We start from the raw sequence: 19,753 nt of genomic DNA on the forward strand, positions 1-19,753 counted from the left end.
GATATTTTTTGGATCAAATATTTTCCAGTGGCACATTTTTGGATTCCAGTATATGTAGCCTGTTCATTTTCATTTGTCCACATGACAGGCAAAATAGAAGAAAAGGAAATATTTGCAAAAATATGGCACTGGTTAAATACAATAAAAGTGACTCATAGCCTAATACCATACTGTCTTGAAATTCTAGTCATGGAGACTGGTAGTGGAGAACTTTGGTGTTGTCATGTCCACAGCCAAAATGATCTGCAGAATATCATGCAGTTCTTGCCCAAAAATATTGTTCAGACGAAGGTCACAAAAAAAAAACGCTTCTGGTGTCCCTTCTTTCTTTGGTTGTGAAATCACTCCTCTCCTTGGCATAGACATTCTCGGCCTCTTCTGAGACAATTCAGAGAGTTATCAGGGTCATGATGAATGCTTCCTCGTGTCCTCTTAACTATCCCCACCTTGTATTCTGTGGAGTAGGGAGTGATCCGCAAGATCTAGAAGGTGGAAGGAGTTGGAGAGCTGAACTAGAGGGTGGACTTGGACACTCTAGGGCGTGGAGAAGACTTGCCCCAGGCCCCATGACCAGCAGTCGCCAGGATACAGATGGAGGAGTGACACGCCCATCTGGGAGTGTACATTCCAGTGGTTGCTGATGTCACCTACATAGATGAAACTAACATTTTCAGATAATGACAGAACATTCTGGAGAACTTTTTTGGCCCATCTGGTGCTCCTGTTAAAAATCCAAATGTAATTATATTCTTTGTTTTTCTTTTATCATCGCCCCAGAGAAAAGGGTAGATTAGATTTTTTAAAAAAGATTTTTAAAAGAAGCCTCATCGTTTCTTTTTTAGGGTTGCTGAGAGTGTAATGTTAATTCAATAACCATTGCATCAAGTCTCATACAAGTTTCCATTCTAAGCTACTAAAAGTAACTGTTTTCATAAGTTTATTTTATTTGCAAAACAGGGAAAATGTTCGACCACTTTAGGTCATGTGGGTTTGATAAAAAGCAACGTGAAAGGAGAGGTAACAAAATGTTCAAGGCCTTGGCCAAGAACTAGGTGGGTTCATTGCCATTCTCCACCTGCTGCCTCAAGAGACTCTGACTTCCAATACCATTCATTATATAATCAATTTCATGTGGAAACACCCTTTGCACTGATTCTTTAATTCAAGCATACTCTGAACAGTTGCATATACTTTGAGATATTATGCAAAAAAACCCAATTTTTAATAAACCTTTGTCAGAGTTCTTAGAAGAGACGAACTTCATCAGGGTGAAATTTTAAAATATTTTATCAAATTATTTTTCACCTGATGATCATCAAACATTAATTATGCCCAGTTCTGAAGGATGTATTGGGAAGGCAGGCGTGACAGAGAACAAGACTTTTTCCCTATGTACTCTGCACAGTGTTTGAGGTGAGAACACTGAGTTCATTGCACCATACGGGGTGGCAGAGAATAAAATATAAAAACTGGTTCTGATTCATGTGAATCAGAGCCAAAATGGTAAGTAGAATACACAGCTTTTCGAGAAAATTCAACAATTCAAGGTGTTGCCCACAGAGAAGCCTCCCTGTTCCCACACTAGGGGTGATATTATTTCACTCAACTAGTCACCTGTTTGTTTTCAAGATCAGCCTCAAAAAAGGAAAAACTTTCCCACCCAGATAAAAACTAAAGTTCCCCAAGCTGACCTCCTGACTGTGTGGTTACAGAGGAATCCCCAGGGCAAGCCTGATTACCTGTACTTGCAGCTGTAGACATTCATCTGGCCGGCCAGGACAGACCCAGAACTCTCCACGTGCACAACCACCACGGACAACTGTTCTGCTTCCGTGGTGTACTCGGCCACAATCACATAGTGGCCTACCTGCGGGACCCGCAGCCGCAGGTGCAGTTCCACCTGTCAGAGAGCCGAGAAATGTCCCCGATGCGTTTACGCAGGCAATGGTGAAAACGGGGCTGAAATAGTTTTCTATGTCATCACAGTAAGACATGTAGTCCTATAGGCAGGGATGCCAGATAAAATACAGGATGTTTCATGAAATTTAGGTAAACTACACATAATTATTAATTATTGTTTATCTTCGATTCTAATTTAATGGGACATCTGGTATTTTTATTTTCAAAATCTGGCAACCCTATATTAAGGAGCTTCTACTCTTTCTACCCATATATTTGCCTCCCTATTGCCTTGTTTCTCAAGGTAAAAGACACTCCACAACTTGAAGTAAAAAAGGAATTTCCAATGGGAGATAAGAAGAATGAAAGTATACCTTGAGACTCTTAACTATTCTTTAATTTAAAAAGGAACGGCATTAATGGAATGGCTAGGCATAGAGCCAGAGGAGAGAAAGAGCAAGCAGGGGATCATTTCATAAACTATATAAAAGTCTGACCAATGTACTGTATACTTGAAACTAATGATAAAATAAAATAAAAACTATAAAAAGAATGAAAGAAATTTTAAAAAATTAAAACAAACTTTAAATTATATGGATGCAAATAATGTAACATGATACACACACCCTACTCTTGGGATAATGACAAATAAAAGTTTGGCATTCATACTTCCAAACCATTTTCTATGTCTGAAAATGCACATATGTGTACTTAAAAAAAAACTATGATCATGATAGGCAACCATGGATGCTTTTGTACCATCATGGCAGAGCTGAGTAGTTGTGACAGAGACTGCATAGACCACAAAGCCAAAACATTTTTACTGTCTATCCCTTTACAGAAAAAGTATGTCTGTCTCTGATATCGCCTACTGATTAAGAGCTTGGAATCTGGAATCATACTGCCTTCAGCTGTGTGACCTAGAGCGGTAGGCCTTAGTATCATCTCGTGTAAAAATGAGGATAACAAAGTACACACCTCTTAAAATCATTATGAAGATTAAATGATTTAGTGAAGTGCTCTTAGAACTGTATTTGGCTTGTAAACACTATATAAACAATGATAATTATAACTATGATTACTGCTTTTTGTCATGACTTGCTTTTTTACTCAACAGTAGTTCATGTGTTTACAGCAATACATACAGCTATACTTCATGCTTCTAATGGCTGCCTATCATTATATAATATGAATGTAAAATAATTTCACTAATCCCTATTCTTGGAAACTTAGGTTGTCTCTAACTTTCCCCGTAACACATGTTATATAATTATATATATGTATATATGTATATATATAATTATGTATACGTACATATGTATATATATGTATACATATCGTTATGCTAGTATTTCTGTAAGGTTTCTAGAAATAGAATTTCTGAGTCAAAGTGTATGTGCATGTTTAATGCCTGATCCAATATTAGGGCTATATTTCATAGCAGTTTAACCTACTTCAGTCCATAAGCTCAGGCCCAGCCAATCTTTACCACATTTAATTAAAATCCTCCTGCCCCTTGCTTTCAGGAAATTCACATTTACTGTTCCTCCTGCACAGCTCTGAACCACACAACTGCTATTTTCCACAATTTTTTTCCTATCACATAAATAATAGAAAGACTCCCCTTAGGGAAAAGATGTGGATTATCAACACCACTTTTCTACTCTGTGTTACAGAGTGAAATATGGTGCTGCTGTTGGTCCACATGGAGTGGCTACATTTCTCCCCTGGGCATCTCCAAACAAGGGCCTGTCTGTCTTTATCCCACACACAGGCCAATGATGTATTGCGTTTTCTCCCAGAAGTTATTATTGGCTGCCAGTTCGATCAGAGCACTATTATAAATTTCAATTACTCTTTCTACTCTGAGTCCTATGGGTTGATTTTTGGAAGACTTGTGGAAAGGGTTTTGAATATATTTGATGGTCAAAGTGGGTTTTAAGAAGCTCATATCAGAGACATAAAAGATGGGAAACAAAAACTTTACTGCCTGCTGTTTGTTATCAGATATTTACCTTTAAAAAAGGCAATTTTAACAAAACTGATACTTCATGTGTCTACAGCAGTACATACAGATATACTTCATGCTTCTAATGGCTGCCTATCATTATATGATATGAATGTAAAATAATTTAACGAATCCCCTTTTCATGGAAACTTAGGTTGTCTCCAATTTTCCCTGTAACATGTTATATAATTACATATGTATATATGTGTATACATACAATTATGCATATGTATACACATATATATATATATACATTATGCTAGTATTTCTGTAAGATTTCTAGAAGTAGAATTTCTGAGTTAAAGTGTATGTGAGTGAGCTAATTAGGAGACTACTACAGAGATCCTTATATTATGAAAGATGATGGTGTAATGGACAAGAAAGATAAATCGAGAGAACTGGAGATATTCAAGAAAAGTCAGTCATAATGGACTAAACACACATATTTATTGATCTTCCCTCTTAGAATTCCATATAAATAAGAATTGATTTTTTAAAAAACTATAAACCTACAAGAAGAAAAGAATAGGAAGGAGGAAAAGAACAGACCAGGGAAATCAACAAAATTTTGGAAGCTAGGAATCAAACTGATGTTAATGAATTAGACTAGGGAAAGATGAAACCTAAGTGTCTGTGTGTATGTGAAAGTTTGGGGTGGGGATTAGAAAAATAATTGAAGATATCTCCAAAAGCATAAAACAAGATAAAGAGATTAGAGAAGGGGGTTAAAGATAAAGAAATAAATTATCCAAGAAATAACTCAAGAAAGTTTCCCAGAATGATGGATAGAAGTTTCCAGGCTAAAAGGGTCTACTGAGAGCCCAGCACCCTGGCTGAAACACTATCTACATCAAGTCACATCCTTGTGAAATTTCAGAAAATAAGAAATAAAGAGATGATCCCAAAAGCTTTAAGAAAGGAAAAGCAGGTGGCATCCAAAGAATCTGGAAACAGAATGTAATGTCTCAACAGCAACGTTTGAAGTTAGAAGTCAATGGGGGAAATGTCATCAAATTCTAGAGAGAAATAATTTCTAATCAAGAATTTTATATTGAACCAAAGTAAAAAAATCAAGATTGAGAGTAGAACAAAGATATATTCAGATAATGTGAGGTCTCGAAGAGAAAAAAAAGTACCTCCTACGTGGCTTTTCATTGGAGACTACCTACCAAAATGAGAAAGCAAATTTTAAAAAAGATAAAGAATGGAAGTTTCAATAGTCAGGAAAAGGAAGATCTAATACAGTGGGGATGAAAAGAGAGTATTCAGGATGGTGGTGTGGTGGTGAAAATTTTCAAGAAATGGCTGTGCCTTGGGGCCAGAGACTACATTCCAGAGTAAAGAAGAGAGATGAAGAATTCCAGGAGAGAGATCTCCAACAAGAGCTGGAGGAGAGAAAAAATGACGAAAGGCAAGGAAGGAAGGACAAATGGGATGCATTTGAATTGAGATGAAATTTACAATTGATCTGAAAGTCTGGGGTAAAGACTAAAAATAAAATTTCTAGACGATGACAGTAAGTTGGAAGTTGGTTTAAAATGGGTAAATAAGTGTTCTAAAGTCTGTGTCAAGCATAAGAAGAGAACAGAATTACTGAATAACGTTAGACTTTGTTGGAAAAATTTATCCCTAAGAATATACATTAAAATGTTAAGGGTAATCACTAAAAGGCCAGAAAACAATCTAGAACTACCAAATAAGCAGGGAGATAGAGAAAAGTGTCTCAATCAAGCAGATATCGGGAAAAGATTTTTTTAAGGTCAGTGAAAAGCCAGTAAACAAAATAAATAAGATGGTAAAAAATAAGTTCAAATATGTCAGCAATCACCATAAATATAAATGGATTAAAGTCACATTGTAAAACAGATGATCAGATTAAAATATTTAAAAATCTAGCTATGTATTTGTTTACAAGAGACAGAGGCTTGCCTGGTGTAAAACAGGTGTGGCCTGACCTAAAAAGATGAGCTGTTCAGAATAAAGAAGGGAGACTCAGATGGCAGTGAGTGTTAAAGTTAGGAGGTATCAAAGAAATGGGACCAGAGCAGCCTTTGTGGCATGTGTGTGAGATAAAGAGCTATCAGGAGGCAAAGGAGGCCACTCAGTAGAAGGAGAGGAGAACAGGCAAACGTACAGAGAGAAGGGGAGGCCTCTGTCAGAAACAATCAGCTCTGTCCTTCACAGATGCCTGGCAGACCTGAATGCACTCGGTTCTTGCCCTTGGAGTTCTGCCAGACCTCTCTGTCTCCTAGAGGGGAAAAAATCCCTTTATATGAGCTAGATTTAGTGGGTTGCTCTCCATTTCCGTCCAGAGTCCTGACTGGAACACGTAATGGCAATACTGCTAATAGTTCCTGAATGATCACTGTGTGCCGGGCACCCCAAACAAGAGCCCCTCATAGATTACCTTATTTAATAGTACCCATGAGGTAGCTACTATTCTTATCCTACTATTATGTGTACTAGTAAATTCAGGCTCAGAGAGATTTCACAGCTAGTTATTGGTGACTCAAGACATGAACCCAGACAGAGTCACTCCAGAACCATCCCCTTAACCGCCACACTACACAAGGTTTCCAGGACGAAGGAAGGATTACTCTGCAGTGCTTTAGGTGGGGCCAAAAATTAGACATTACAGTAATATATATATTATATATAATATATATAATATATAAATTATATATAATATGTATATTATTTATATATTTTGGCTTAATCTATAAAAGTACTTACTAATAATTATGATTTATTTAAAAATGAAATAGGCTACCGCTAGAAGAGGTGAGTCTTCCATCAATTTAAGTATTTAACAGAGGCTAAATGAATATCTAATGAGAATAATGTAAAAAGGATTCTTTCACAGGCAGAGAAATCAAATAATCGTAAGAACCCTTCTAACACCATTAGTCTCTGAATTATAGCACAATGATCTATTATAGCATGTTTAAAAGAATTTTCTGTGATGGTGAAAATATTCTATAATCTGTGCCTTAAAAAGGTGGCCATTAGACATGCGTGATTATTGAACACTTGAAATGTGGCTAGCTTGACTTAGTTTAATTAATTCAAATTTTTATAGCCACACGGGGCTAGTGACTACTGTATTAAACATTTCAATCAAACAGAAAAAAAGAACTTAAATAAAACTGGACAGCCCAGGGCTTAGTTTTATGCATCATGCAAATGTAATAATAGCTCTCAGTACTGTGTCTCTGGCTAAGTCAGAGGCAAGGACACCTAATAAATCATCAGCATCACTTCCTGGGGGTTAGCCTTTCTCAACTGCTTGGTGTGTGTGTGTGTATATGTGTGTGTGTGTGTGTGTGTGTGTGTGTGTGTGTGTGTGTGTGTATCTCATGGGTAGGAAAGGATATAGTGGACTATAAGCATTAGAATAGAGTGGAAGTATGATCATTTCATTTTTCTTTATGCATATCTATATTGATTTACTTGTTACAAGAATTTACTTATTTTGTAAAATAAAAACTCTAAATAAAAAATAAAATGAAGATTAAACGAGAAATATCCTTAAAATTCTACAACTACTACCTTGAAAATGCTGGAATGCAGTTTAAAAAAAGGTATACATCTAAATGTTCAGTGAGAATTAATACCTTATATTTCTTCATTCCACAAATTTAATCCTGGAATGAACACTTTCCTTAAAGGTATGAAACAGAACGTTGTAGAAAGTAAGGAATGGAAATGTAGAAGAGGAAGATTTTTTTCAGGGTCTTCATTCTAAAGTATTGCATTATGTGTTCTTATTGTTATTGTTGATAATACCATTTCTAACTCAAATCTGAAATTAATATAGTCTTAAGTTGCTTTGAGACTCAAAGAACTCTTGAAAGAAAAGTAATACTAAGACCTGTAGTAACCTGCCCTTCAAGCCATGAGGGAGGATCTGTGGGGTGTAGCAGTTCTAGATTCTGAGCTCAAGGAATTCAGCTGTTGCAAAATCTCCAGCCTAAGGGATTGAGCAGTCAGTGAGCTTCCTTTCGGGGTAAGCTGTGTATTTCTTGAGGTGTTTTATATCTAGCCCTGAATCAGGTAGAACAGGATGCCCCTGTATAAGTCCAGGGAATCAAAAGGAATGGCTTCTGTGGTCACCCACGGTCCTGCCATGTCTAGAAAGTGCTGGAAAACTAAAATTACCATGGTTCAGTGTGGTGTACCACCCAGCCCCAACCTGAATCAGAGAACTCAATAGTCCTTTAATTAACATCTCTGAGGAATCCTTCCAGAGACACAATTACAGCCAAAGGTTTTTGAGCAGACACAGATGGGGAGGTAGTAATAGCTTTAACAGTAAGTAAAAAGCTGCCCCACCTCTCTCCCGCTGAGGTCCGCCATGACTGGGTGTGCGGGGGTGGGCTGCCTCACTGCCAAGGGTCTTGGCTCCCCATCAAGCAGGAAGTGTCTGGCCTCACAAGCCAGGGCACAGGGAAATCGGGTCACTGGCAAATGCTGGTAAAGCAAGCAACTTCGACAACAAAATACAACAGTTACAACTGAGAACAAAACATAGAGCAACAAAGTACATCCCAAAGGCTCTTATCCATTCCATTCATTCATCATGCCTTCGACAAACTCATATTAAGTGCCTACTACAGGTGGTAAATTTCATTGGCATGAGGAATGGAAGAAGCAAAGGTCCACAGGCTGAGTTCTGTTTTAAGCTTCTTCCCTCATAGAGTGCATAACCGTGAGGGTATTACTTGGACATGCATCAGCATTTTCACATGCTAGAGGGTGGGAGTCACTCTTACGTACCAGTTACAGTGTGCATAGTGCTTTGTGATTCTTACGTGAAAGATAGTCGACTGCCACAGGGAAAAAAATCACAATTAAGTAATTATCCAGAGCATCCTGCTATAATTGTGACCCTGAGGTCTATCTTGGGTCCTTGCACCAAAGGCTCCTGATTAGAAGACCCCCATGATGCATCCGCTGCCCATACTAACTTCTCTTGGGGAGGTCCCGCGTGGGCACATGGCTCTGTGACAGGCTGCTGCAGCAAAGAGGCCTCATAGTAGTCCCTGGGGAGCAGCACCAGGTAGTCCTAGGAAATAAAGACCAAAAAGATGATTACTCATTTTGATGGTGGCCCTAATTTAAAAATAAAATAGCTAAACATACTGAGTTAATAATAACCAGGTGAAGCTTGTTAGTTAAATCCTCTACATCAGCTGCTTTGTTCTGCCCCCTGACTCATCAGAATATGCAAATCAACTCACAAGTGCTTTCTGCAATGGAGATAAGCACCTCAGGGTGAACCTTGTTATCATCAAATCTCAAAGAAAATTCTACTGTCTCTTCTGGGTTGCTTATAAATTCAAAAATAAACAAAGATAATAAACTGTTGATTGATAAAACGTTCCTTTGAAATACTGGTGCCTTCATCACTACAGAACACTGAGTTGCAGATCATGGATTATGGTTTTTTATTCCCACACCAGAGCAGTGCTCGCCTGGCTTGGTGTAAAAAAAGTGATGTTTTGTGATTCCAGTGAATCATAGACTGAAACTGGCCTACTGCCTGTCCTAGGATGTGAGAGGAAGAACGTGTCCCACCAAGTGTGCCAAACGAAGCCCACAATGTAAATTCAGTCACACAGCTCTTCAGGAAAGAGCAAAGCTCCGGGCTTCTGAGTGGAGGGTGATTTGACAGCTTTGCAGTGATCCTGGCATCACTGCCTGTCTGTAGAGGGACGGAGGGAGGGAATGTCACCACAACTGTGACGTGACTCATACATGGACCATAAGGCTTTTTCTCTCTTCAGAATCCTTAATTTGTCTAAAATAGGGAAGAAGAGAGATGTATGGGAAGGGGAAAATAGCAGATGGTGGCCCAGGGGGCTCAGTGATTCACCATGGTGGTCTTTCTACCCGAATGGGTTTTAATTTAATAACAGTACTATTCTATTAGTAAGTTTCTTTAGATTGAGACCATATCTCCTCATTACCTTATGGTCCCATAGATCCTAGAACAGTGAAGATTGATAATAGGAGCTCAATAAAATACTTTTAGAGAAAATAGGATCATAATAGAGAAAAATATGTATGAACTATTACACAATTGCCCATGTATGAACTACTACACAAATGCCCATGCAGTAATTTTTATAACGAATTTCATCTTTCCAGTAGTCTAACTTTATGTACCCACTACTGGACTCAATGGAATTTTCCTCTTCCTCATTTCTAGCATCTGTGAAACATTCTTAAACTTTTTTTAAAGTGACAAAGCTTTCTACGAAGAAGATACAAGAAAAAACAGGAACTGAATGAACAACATTAACCTTCACATTATTTTTGTAAGATCCCAGATTTGGAAAGCAGCTATAAAGATAAGTGTTGTCCCCACTGTATGGAAGAAGCAGCTGAGGCAGGCCTGGAGTTAAGGGACTTGCCTAAGATTTGTTAATGGTTGCCAATGAAAGGGGCTGCACATAAGGAAAAGCTTTATGTTTTTTCCTATTAGTGCATGAAACCAAGCACTGCCAAAGATTTTATTTTGAAAAGACCTTGCTATAAGCGAAAGCAGACATCAAAGAGGGGTGTCTCATTAGTTTCCATTCCTTCAACTCCTCAAGGCTCTCTGTCCATTCTATTAATGTTCAAGGACACAGCCTTTCCCCTGATGAGTTCTTTGTTCACGGCAATCTTTTGGGTGAGATTATTGCCTACGTTTAAGGTAAAAGGCGGGAAAACTGTCACAGAGCAGCACTGGTTCCTCCAGTCTCTTCCTTCGCTAATTTTAGGAACTTCTCTTCCTCTAGCTTCTTCTGATTTGTTCTGCACAATTCCCAGAGAGGCCGATGTTCACAGATGTCCTTCTGATTCACAATGAAAACTCCCAAAGAAATTTTTGAAAGGCTGGGACACATGCTCATTAAGGTTTTACATTTATTTTGATAACTTCAATAATTACAAATTATAATTTGATATTTTTTTGGTCTGTGAAAAGCTGGCTGGAAGACTATGCAAGGTATTTTAAGTTGGTTCCTATGTCATTATGTCTTATGAGGGCAAATGTCACCATAGGTTCCTGTGTCTAAAGGGAACCAGTTGTGATTTGATATCTTAAAGTCACGGTGGGTCACTGTGGATGGGACAATCTCCAAGGGGGAAAGAATCTCTACTCAGAACTATCACTTACCAGAAGGACTCCCTCTGCCTTAATACAAGCAACCCAAGTCCCTGGTGCAATTGAAAATGGGTCTGCAAAACCATTTCCAGGGATGGTGACAAAGGCTGGCTCCTTACTCGGCAGGAAGATGATCTCTTTGCTTTGAGGAACACCTATCAGAAATGAAAAGAATTGCTTAGGGCATTTTTCTAGCAGTCAGTGTTATGACTTCAGATAATCAATTTTGAACATTCAGTTTACATCTGAAAAAGTGTAAGATAGTTTACTTATCATATGTACTGACCTTTTTTAAAATAATTATATGAATGCATATGCACATGTAGAAAGATATCGATAAGATGTTAGTAGTGACTATCTATGCTGCGATTGTGAGTCACTTTTTAATTTGTTAAACGCTTAAGTAGTAATATAGGTAAACTGCTTAGAAAAGTTCTTGACACATTTTTTTAGTTGTCAAAAGAAATGTAATGATAATTCACAAGGAAGAATAATTAATGCACAATAAACACTCAATAACATTAGCACTCATGTAAATGAAAACTAAAATAAGAACACCATATAATTTTCACCGGTGAAACTGGCAGAGTTCTTTTGTGGTGATGGGGCATGTTGAACATGAGACCAGCGATGTGGTAACAGGTAGAAGGGGAACTGGTATCACTTATCAGGAAACCATTTTGACAAATTCTAAGCTCTTAAAAACTTTCTTACCAATCGACCCAGTGATCCACTTCTAAAATCTATACTGTAGAAATGTTCTAAAATGTAGATAGAAACTAATGGGTAAAGATTTTCACCGCTGCATGACAGTAAATAAGAAAAAAAGTGGAAATACCCTTGATATCTAAGAGTGGAGGAAAGAGTAAGTAACTTATGGTGTTATTGTATGGTGAGATAATGCAGGGCCATTCGATGACATGGGGAAAGTTTATGAAGTTGGATAAAAATCTGGAGGTCAAGTATGATTTCAATGTCTAAAAAATGGGCATAAAAAAACATGGAAGGAAACATACCAAGATGATTTCCTTAACGAGGTTTTTATTTGTTCCTGTGGTCTCTCGGTATTCAATATGTTACATTAGATATTAAAATATTTTTCCTTTTTATTTATATGTAATTAAAAATTTTTAATTTCTATGGAAGAACATGCATTCATTTTGCAATAAGAAAAAAAAGTTTTGGTTTTCCATTTGTTTTCAGGATCCAAAATGTTTTCTTTTGAATTAAACAAATAGAGGTTCAGAAACAAACAAAACTGCTACATCTGATCCAACTGAGACTCTTTCTTGAGGAGAAATGTTTACTCCAAATCCTTGTATTCACTCTCCTGTTCTAAAAACATCTATGTACTCACTAGGTTTCAGGACTGGAACTAGGTTCTGGGAATAAGGCAGTAAACGCAGCCAGTATTGCCTTTGCTTCCCGATAGTAGGGATAGTTAATTATAAATCTAATAACAAAATATAAATAAGCAAAATATTCAGAGATTGAAAAGGTAGCATGGGACAGGGACCTAGGGCACTGTCCTTATCAGACCGTGTACCAGATGTGATGTTTCCAGGGAGGTGACTTTGTGAAGCTGGAGAAAATGTTTCACTGATTAATCATTTCTAAATCCAAAAAAGCCTTGAAAATTTACCTACCTGTCTTACCCCGGGATGGATAAATAGTTATATGGCCAGATACTGCTTCAGTTCCAGGGTTAATGTATCTCACAACAGCACGAAACAAAGAGAGGCTTGATTCCCCCACATTCAACATGATCTTTACTTCATTCTGAAAAATACCAAAAGCCATAAAGTATAGACAAGACAACTGGTTTAAAGAAATGCTAGCCAAATAGTGATTATTCAAGTTTCATCACTAGGCTTGTAGTGTACACACACACATGCACGTAAATACACAAATATCAACTCGACAAGCACCGAGTAACTAACTCTGCGGAAGATGGAAATAGGCAGGCCTAATGATAAAATTAAGTCTGTTGCAATTGAAGTTAGAGTGAAAATGCACTCCTTCAGCAACTGAGATCCTCTTTTGACCTTTTTGTAATCAGGCAAACAGAGCAGAACACAGACGAACTACTTAGGGAAAGCCCAGTGACAGGCAACCACCGCTGGCTGGGAGAAATAAAAAGGCGAAAGAAAAAGAAAGGAATGTGTATTATTTAACACCATTGCCCTGTAGAGAGACTACTCCATGGTCCACTTCTCATACATAAAATTCTAAATGGTCATAGAAGCTAACGGCAGCTGAGGACAGGTTATAGATCCCAAATACATTAGTGATGAGATCTGGATGTAACTGAAATATGCCTGCTAATCTGAAATTTACCTCAATCCCTATCCAAAAAGAATGTGGGCGGGGGAGGGGAGGCGCTCCTGTTGGTCCCCAGAGCCCTGGTGCTCACACAATGCTCTGTAAGTGCTGTTGTGCCATGATCTTAAAGGAAAAAGTAGACTATTTTAATTCTGAACTGCAGACTGCATGTTCAAATCCAGCTGTGGCCCAAGGAAAGTACATGAGATTTGGAAATTTCCAAATTATTGGTTCTTTTGGTCTCTTCCCCAGCCCTTTGGTTAATATGGAAGCAACTTTCGTTGAACAAGACATCTGTGACAATAAAGACTGACTTTGGGTGGGCTCCCTGCTCTGGGAGCAGGAGCTGCTGCCGGCTCACACTGAGGAGAAACTCCAGCTGGCCCTCTCGATTTGACTAACTTCATCTTCAAGTGTTAGCTCCAAGTTGGACAATAAAAATGCAAAACTGTATTAGGAGCTGTGTAAAGTTACTGGTGATTCAAAGAACACCACCAAAGTCCTCTGATTAAAAATACAGAAAATTCGTCAATAGAAATTCATTCCTTTGTGTTAACCAGCCCTTCTTATAAACTCTAAACGCCTGTGGGAATGTATATACCTTGACTGGGCTCTCAGTTACTCACATCCTGTTATGACTCAATGGAATCCACTGCTTTTTTTCTGAATAATAAAGTAAAATCAGGTAATTAAGGAACCGAACTGCTGTATTTGGGGAGAAGGAGAAAACAGTGAAGTGTCTTCAGATCCTAGGTATTGTTTGGGAAAGGCAGCCTGGATGAGGATTTGGCCAGGCAAGAAGCAGCATTAGAATCACTGGGGATCCCAAGGGAACTGAGAACCAGTCCCAGTTTCTCCAAGGGCTGAATGAGAGAAATAGCAAGTACTAGTTCGGGCTCTGCTAAGGGCAGATTGGGTTACCATGGTCATTAGTTTGCCTGTTTTATTCTGAATCTCTCCACCGAGAAGCACAGCTAGAAGAGACATTACCTCAAAGAGAAATTCTGAGATAAAACTACTCAATGACTATACAGAAATTTTTCATTATAAATATTAAGTTCTAAAAGTAAACAAAATGTAAATTCCTTAGTTATTCCAATACAATGCCAAGAGAGATAGATACAGTAAAGAATAATGAAGGAGAAATGTGAGAAAAAAATAAAATAGCACTGACTAAAAATCCTAATTTATCTTAGTTTCTATTCACATACTATTTCAGAGCTTTAAAAAGCAAAAAAAAAAAAAAAGAAAAAAAAAGAAAAGAAAAATGAAAACATTGGTTGAAAATTAGCATCACAAGCTTTATTGAAATATTTAAGTCAACTTATTTTTATTCTCCACAAATGACTTTAAAGAAAAATGTCTCTCATGATAAAATAGAGCCTAATCTTGTTTGGGAAATTTCTTATAAAAAGTCTCCAGAGATAAGCACTGTTTTTCTTTAATCCCTTCATTTTCTGATTTGGTGACCAAATTAAAGTAACAATAAACTGTGAAATTGATATAGGTGCTTATCAGCTCCAATCCAACCCTACCCAAGGCCCAATTCATATTCTAGAGAAAAAGAATCCTAGAATCAGTTTTGGGGACAGTTCACCTTTTAGAAGGACTCAATGAGTGTGCTGTGGGTAAGTACACGGGCTACTCTGCCATGAAGCTGCTTACTACTGGCTACATACCTGTATGGAGGTCATCTGAGCATATCCTCTCCAGCTAAACTCAGGAAACTCCAGGGGATCATATCCAAACCGAAGTTCTCTTCCGTTAGGTGTAGTGCCATCTTCAATCTCATACTTCATATGATGCAAATCCGGGAAATAGTAGTTACTTTCCGGTCTTTTATAAATAAAAAGTAAATATTGATACAGCAAGTTGGGTTAATTGATCATCTAAATATCCTTTAATCACAATAGCTACTGCTAAAAGAAGTTCCACCAAATTGACAGTACATTAAATAAGGACAAGTGAGAGGAGCCCCTTGATTTCTTCTCTAAATGATTGCTTTCACTCATGTAAACATTCGCATAAAACACCCAACACTTACTCATTCCAAGCAGTAAAATGAGAAAATCATTTAACATGACCCATAGCAGTAGCATCCTTTAAAATAAAATATTCTAAATTGTTGCAAAGTCAAATTAGGTTATTTGCTATAAATTCATTCATTCATTTATTTATGTAATAATATTCACTCATTACACAAATATTAATACCTATGTACCAGGAACTGTTGCTAAGCACCATTGATATAATAGTGAACATGACATAAACTATTTCATATGCTAAGTTTACAAATTAGATACATATATATATATCATTAGAATAACTTTTCTATGCCTTGTTTTGTCTTAAACTATATGTCTATAAATGGATTATTTTCAAGAGTCCAATAACAGCATCACAGAGAAGGATCAAAAATATTCCGACATTTGCGTGACATTTTATATTCAACTACCTGAAGTTTTTCAAAATGGCACATATGGACAATTGAGTCACAAACTAATAACAGATAGTGGATATAAAGCCATAAAGATGACTTAGTAAAAGCAAATAAAAGGGCATGCTCCTATATTGCAATTTTTCTGGAAGTAATTGCAAAGATCTTTAAAAATGTTCATACTCACTGACCCAGTAATTCTACTTCCAGGAATATATTCTAAAGAATGATTTTACATATAGTGTCAAGTAATTAACATAAAAGAAGGTTTATATTAGTGAAAACTTGGAAACATAAATGTTGTTTTTGTACAAACATGTGCAAAAATTATTAAATAATTAACCCATTTCCCTTTTGCCTTGAGAATACACGCCGGCAGCACTTGCGCCTGCAGCGCTTACCCTGAGATAACTCGCGGATTACAGTCCCAACCTCACCCCCAAAGCTTGCCACAAAATATCTCGCTTTTATTATTATTTTCACGTCTCTCTAGTATATGGATAGTCTTTGGAAACAAGTGACATCATTCTATTTATAGCATTCAGTTTTTAGTAGAGGTATTTCCATTTACAAAATAAAGTAATTCTTGATCACTGAAAATGTCAAATCCTAGGAAACGTGGCATTCCTATCCGTGTTGTTAACATCGTTCTCGACCGGATGTTAGTCAAAGATTCATTTGATGAATCCGATTTATGTACATATTTCTGTTACATTAGGATTAGAGACAAGTTCTGTTTAGAAATAATTCTAAGAATAGTTTTTATATTTTATTTCACATTGAAAACCAGTCAGATTTGCTTCAGCCTCAAAGAGTGCATTTATGTAAAATTACATTAACACTGGCAGTGAGCTGTACTTTTTTTCTAAACAGGAAATGCGTTAAATTATGAAGTGTTATGTAACCATTGTTTTTGAAGACAAATGATAATGGAAATGTTTATAATATGTGAAAAATTGATACAAATTATATGAAAAATATAATACTGATTTTTATTAATAAACAAAGCCTAGAAAAAATATACAAAATATATTAAAAGGGATTTTCTCTGGGTGCTTGGATGAAGACTATTCTTTGTCTTTTTACTTTTACATACAAAAATTTTACAATGAACATCATTATATTTATTATCACAAAGTTATTTAGAAAAGAAAGTGAATGCGAATGCTTTCTAAACTTGTAAGAAAAATTTAAAACGCTCAGATAAAATCATAAACATTGGGGAGGCATTTAGGACATAAGGATGCAAAATTTACCAACCTAGAGAAAAGGTGCTATGGTATTCATGTTCCTTTTATTTCTGTTACCATTTATCGCTAAATCAAAAGACATGTTCTAAATTTCATACATATGTATTGGCTGTAATGTAAACTGTCAATATATTTGCCTCAGGATGGGCAATTTAATTTCTATTCACTTGCATTATTTCAACCTCCAAATTAGTCAATCGCCTACATAGCTGGAAGGAGAAAAAACTTATGGTGGGTAAGTAGGAGAAAAGCTCACTTTATCAACCCAAGGGTAGAAAGAGATAAAACATTGGTAGACAATGTCTCTGCAGGAAATCAAGTGTACAAATGTGTCTGCCTTCACATAATTCTTACTACACGGCCCAGCAGTGACTGCCACTTAGAAATGCCTGAAGAAAGCACAGCTGGGCTGCTCTGACTTTTAGAATTTAAATGCTGGAAACATGGAGAGAAAGGAGAGAAGCACCAAACTAAATATGGACAATTTAGCTTAACTACATAAGTTCTTTGTTAATCCGTTGATAATGCAGAAATAGTGAAGGTACTTGAAGTTCAGAAGAAGCGGCATTTAGTAGAGTTTCCGGTGTATGATTAAAAGTCAGAATATTAAAAACTAGTTTTTTCTGTCTTCCACTGAGGGAAAATTATGGATGGATTGTGATTTCAAAAATAATATATATAAATTTATATGTTTATATATATATACACACACATATATATATATATACACACATATATACATATATATATATAAATTGCTAAGCATGACAGGATGAAGAGACAGTGTGGTGCCATATTTGCTATAGCCCCTCTTGGCTCTCAGTCTCTACTTTGCTCCCTTGTTCCTACAGTTCATTTTAATTTGCTTCTGTGTGAGATGAAGAACTTTGTTCCACTTATAAAGTTTTCTTATCTATCCCCGCCCCCTGCCTCCCGCCGCCAATTCTGCTGTGTATACCACACTTGGCATCTTCAGGCCCTCACTCATGGGTCCCAAGGGAGAAAGAGGACCTGAATCTCCTTGGTCCAGGAGCCCGCCAGGCTACTCCATGCTGTAACTTTTTCATGGAGGTTCAGTCATGGGAACCCATCTCATGCATCTGGCTCTAGTCTCACCCACCTGGCTTTATGTATCTGTGGGAATTTTCCAGTAGGTCACTCCATGACCTACAAAGTGGAACAGTTTTTATAGGTAACCCTATCTCCTGTTTTAATTGGACTCACTGACAAGTGTCCAGATTTTAAATGACAGTACAGCTCCATCCGCCTTATCGCCTTAGGACTGCTTCTCTCCTCACCAGAACTGTCAGCACAGACAGGACTCCATGAGAGTATCTTCCACAACATTTCTGTGGGAAGAAACCTGCCTGAAGACTCACCGCTGACACGCCTTCCCCACGACATGCTCTCGGCACTGGCATACTCCTGAGGGACTACTGCACATGGGGGTGATCGCTCCACCAATGTCACACTGACAGCCTGAAAGTCAAGAAACAGCAGTGGTCACCCATCAAAGCATCTCCACGTGGGATGCTTTCTCTGCCTCTAGAAGAAGCGGGAATCAGCAAGCCCTGGGTTGATCATCGTGCCTTCTTTTCCCTGCCACATCTTGAAATATGTACAGACCTCCCAAACCAAGATAGCATGTCTCCCAAAAAGTGCACTTGTAAGTCGGAGGTGTACTTGTAGGCCAGCTCCAGCAATGTTGTCCAAGGTAAGGGGACAGTAGCACAGGAGCTAAAAATGATTTAGCAACATGATACTGTTATAAACAATGAGTGCTAAGGAGAGGTTGTGAGAGATGCAAAGTAGCCTTGTGGGGCAGCCGTCCCTGCAGTTTTATTATTTAATACAATATTATCTCTAAAACTCCGTGTGAATTTTTGATACTACAAAATATACCTTTAAAGTTACAAAGCCTTGATGTTATTTATAATAACTCCCCCATCCCAATTATGTATTTTTATAATTAAACCAACAGTGTGCATAAGAGAAGTAGAAGCAGCCCAATTTGCAATTTATTACTAGCTTTAGCAGAATATTTGTCCCAATTCTCTGAACAAAATATTTCAGTCCCATCCCATCAGAAAGTCTGCACGAAGAAAATGAACTCAGAAGAAAGCTTATCCTGATAGGCTTTGCCCATCAACACTTTCACTTTACTCAAGGCCCCCTGGAAGTATTTACCTTGACACCCAAAGTAATTGCTCTTTTCCAAAGCAAAATATCCATCTTCGCATGTGTCACAGGAATCACCACTGACATGGGACTTGCAATGACAGTCACCATCTCTCTGCAGAACGACAAGCCAGGTGACAAAATTGGATTAAGATTACAGAATTCACTAAGCTTCAAGATTTAAAACTGGCTTATTGTATTCCTTTTTACCTTTTGGCTAAGATCAAGTGTAAAACTGGCTTATTATGTAATATAAAACAGTGCAGCCAGGATCTGAAAACTTCCAAAAAGATTACCACGCACTGTACAATTACAGAGGCAGTAATAATACCCTCCCATAGAAACTCCACAGTCAATTGCTGCAACATTCTACAGGTATATGATATATTGGCTCACGTTACCTGCCCACACTCCCCAATTCCGCTCACTGTTCCCGCCACATTGCACTGGCATTCTGTGAAGATAAGAGAGCATCCTTGGACCAAGATTACACAAAGGACAGTTCC

The 19,753-nt window shown here is 37.5% G+C and overlaps 1 protein-coding gene across 2 annotated transcripts in view; it reads right to left on the reverse strand.

Annotated features, from left to right (window-relative positions):
• The window catches only part of LAMA3 (laminin subunit alpha 3), a 108,350-nt gene extending 97,140 nt beyond the window's left edge, over window positions 1–11,210 (reverse strand). Inside the window, exons 1-5 of one of the 2 annotated variants that reach the window (XM_015595717.2) lie at window positions 11,073–11,210; window positions 8,875–8,972; window positions 8,684–8,733; window positions 8,240–8,393; window positions 1,740–1,900 (exon numbers count right to left, since the gene is read on the reverse strand). In XM_015595717.2, coding sequence (XP_015451203.1) covers window positions 1,740–1,900; window positions 8,240–8,393; window positions 8,684–8,733; window positions 8,875–8,904 — 395 coding nt within the window. In that variant the 5' untranslated portion in view covers window positions 8,905–8,972; window positions 11,073–11,210. The other variant, XM_015595718.2, reaches the window with a different exon arrangement.
• Between the last annotated feature and the right edge of the window lie 8,543 nt (window positions 11,211–19,753).

The sequence above is a fragment of the Pteropus alecto genome, unplaced genomic scaffold (assembly GCF_000325575.1).
Source record: "Pteropus alecto unplaced genomic scaffold, ASM32557v1 scaffold146, whole genome shotgun sequence".
Lineage (NCBI taxonomy): Eukaryota > Metazoa > Chordata > Mammalia > Chiroptera > Pteropodidae > Pteropus > Pteropus alecto.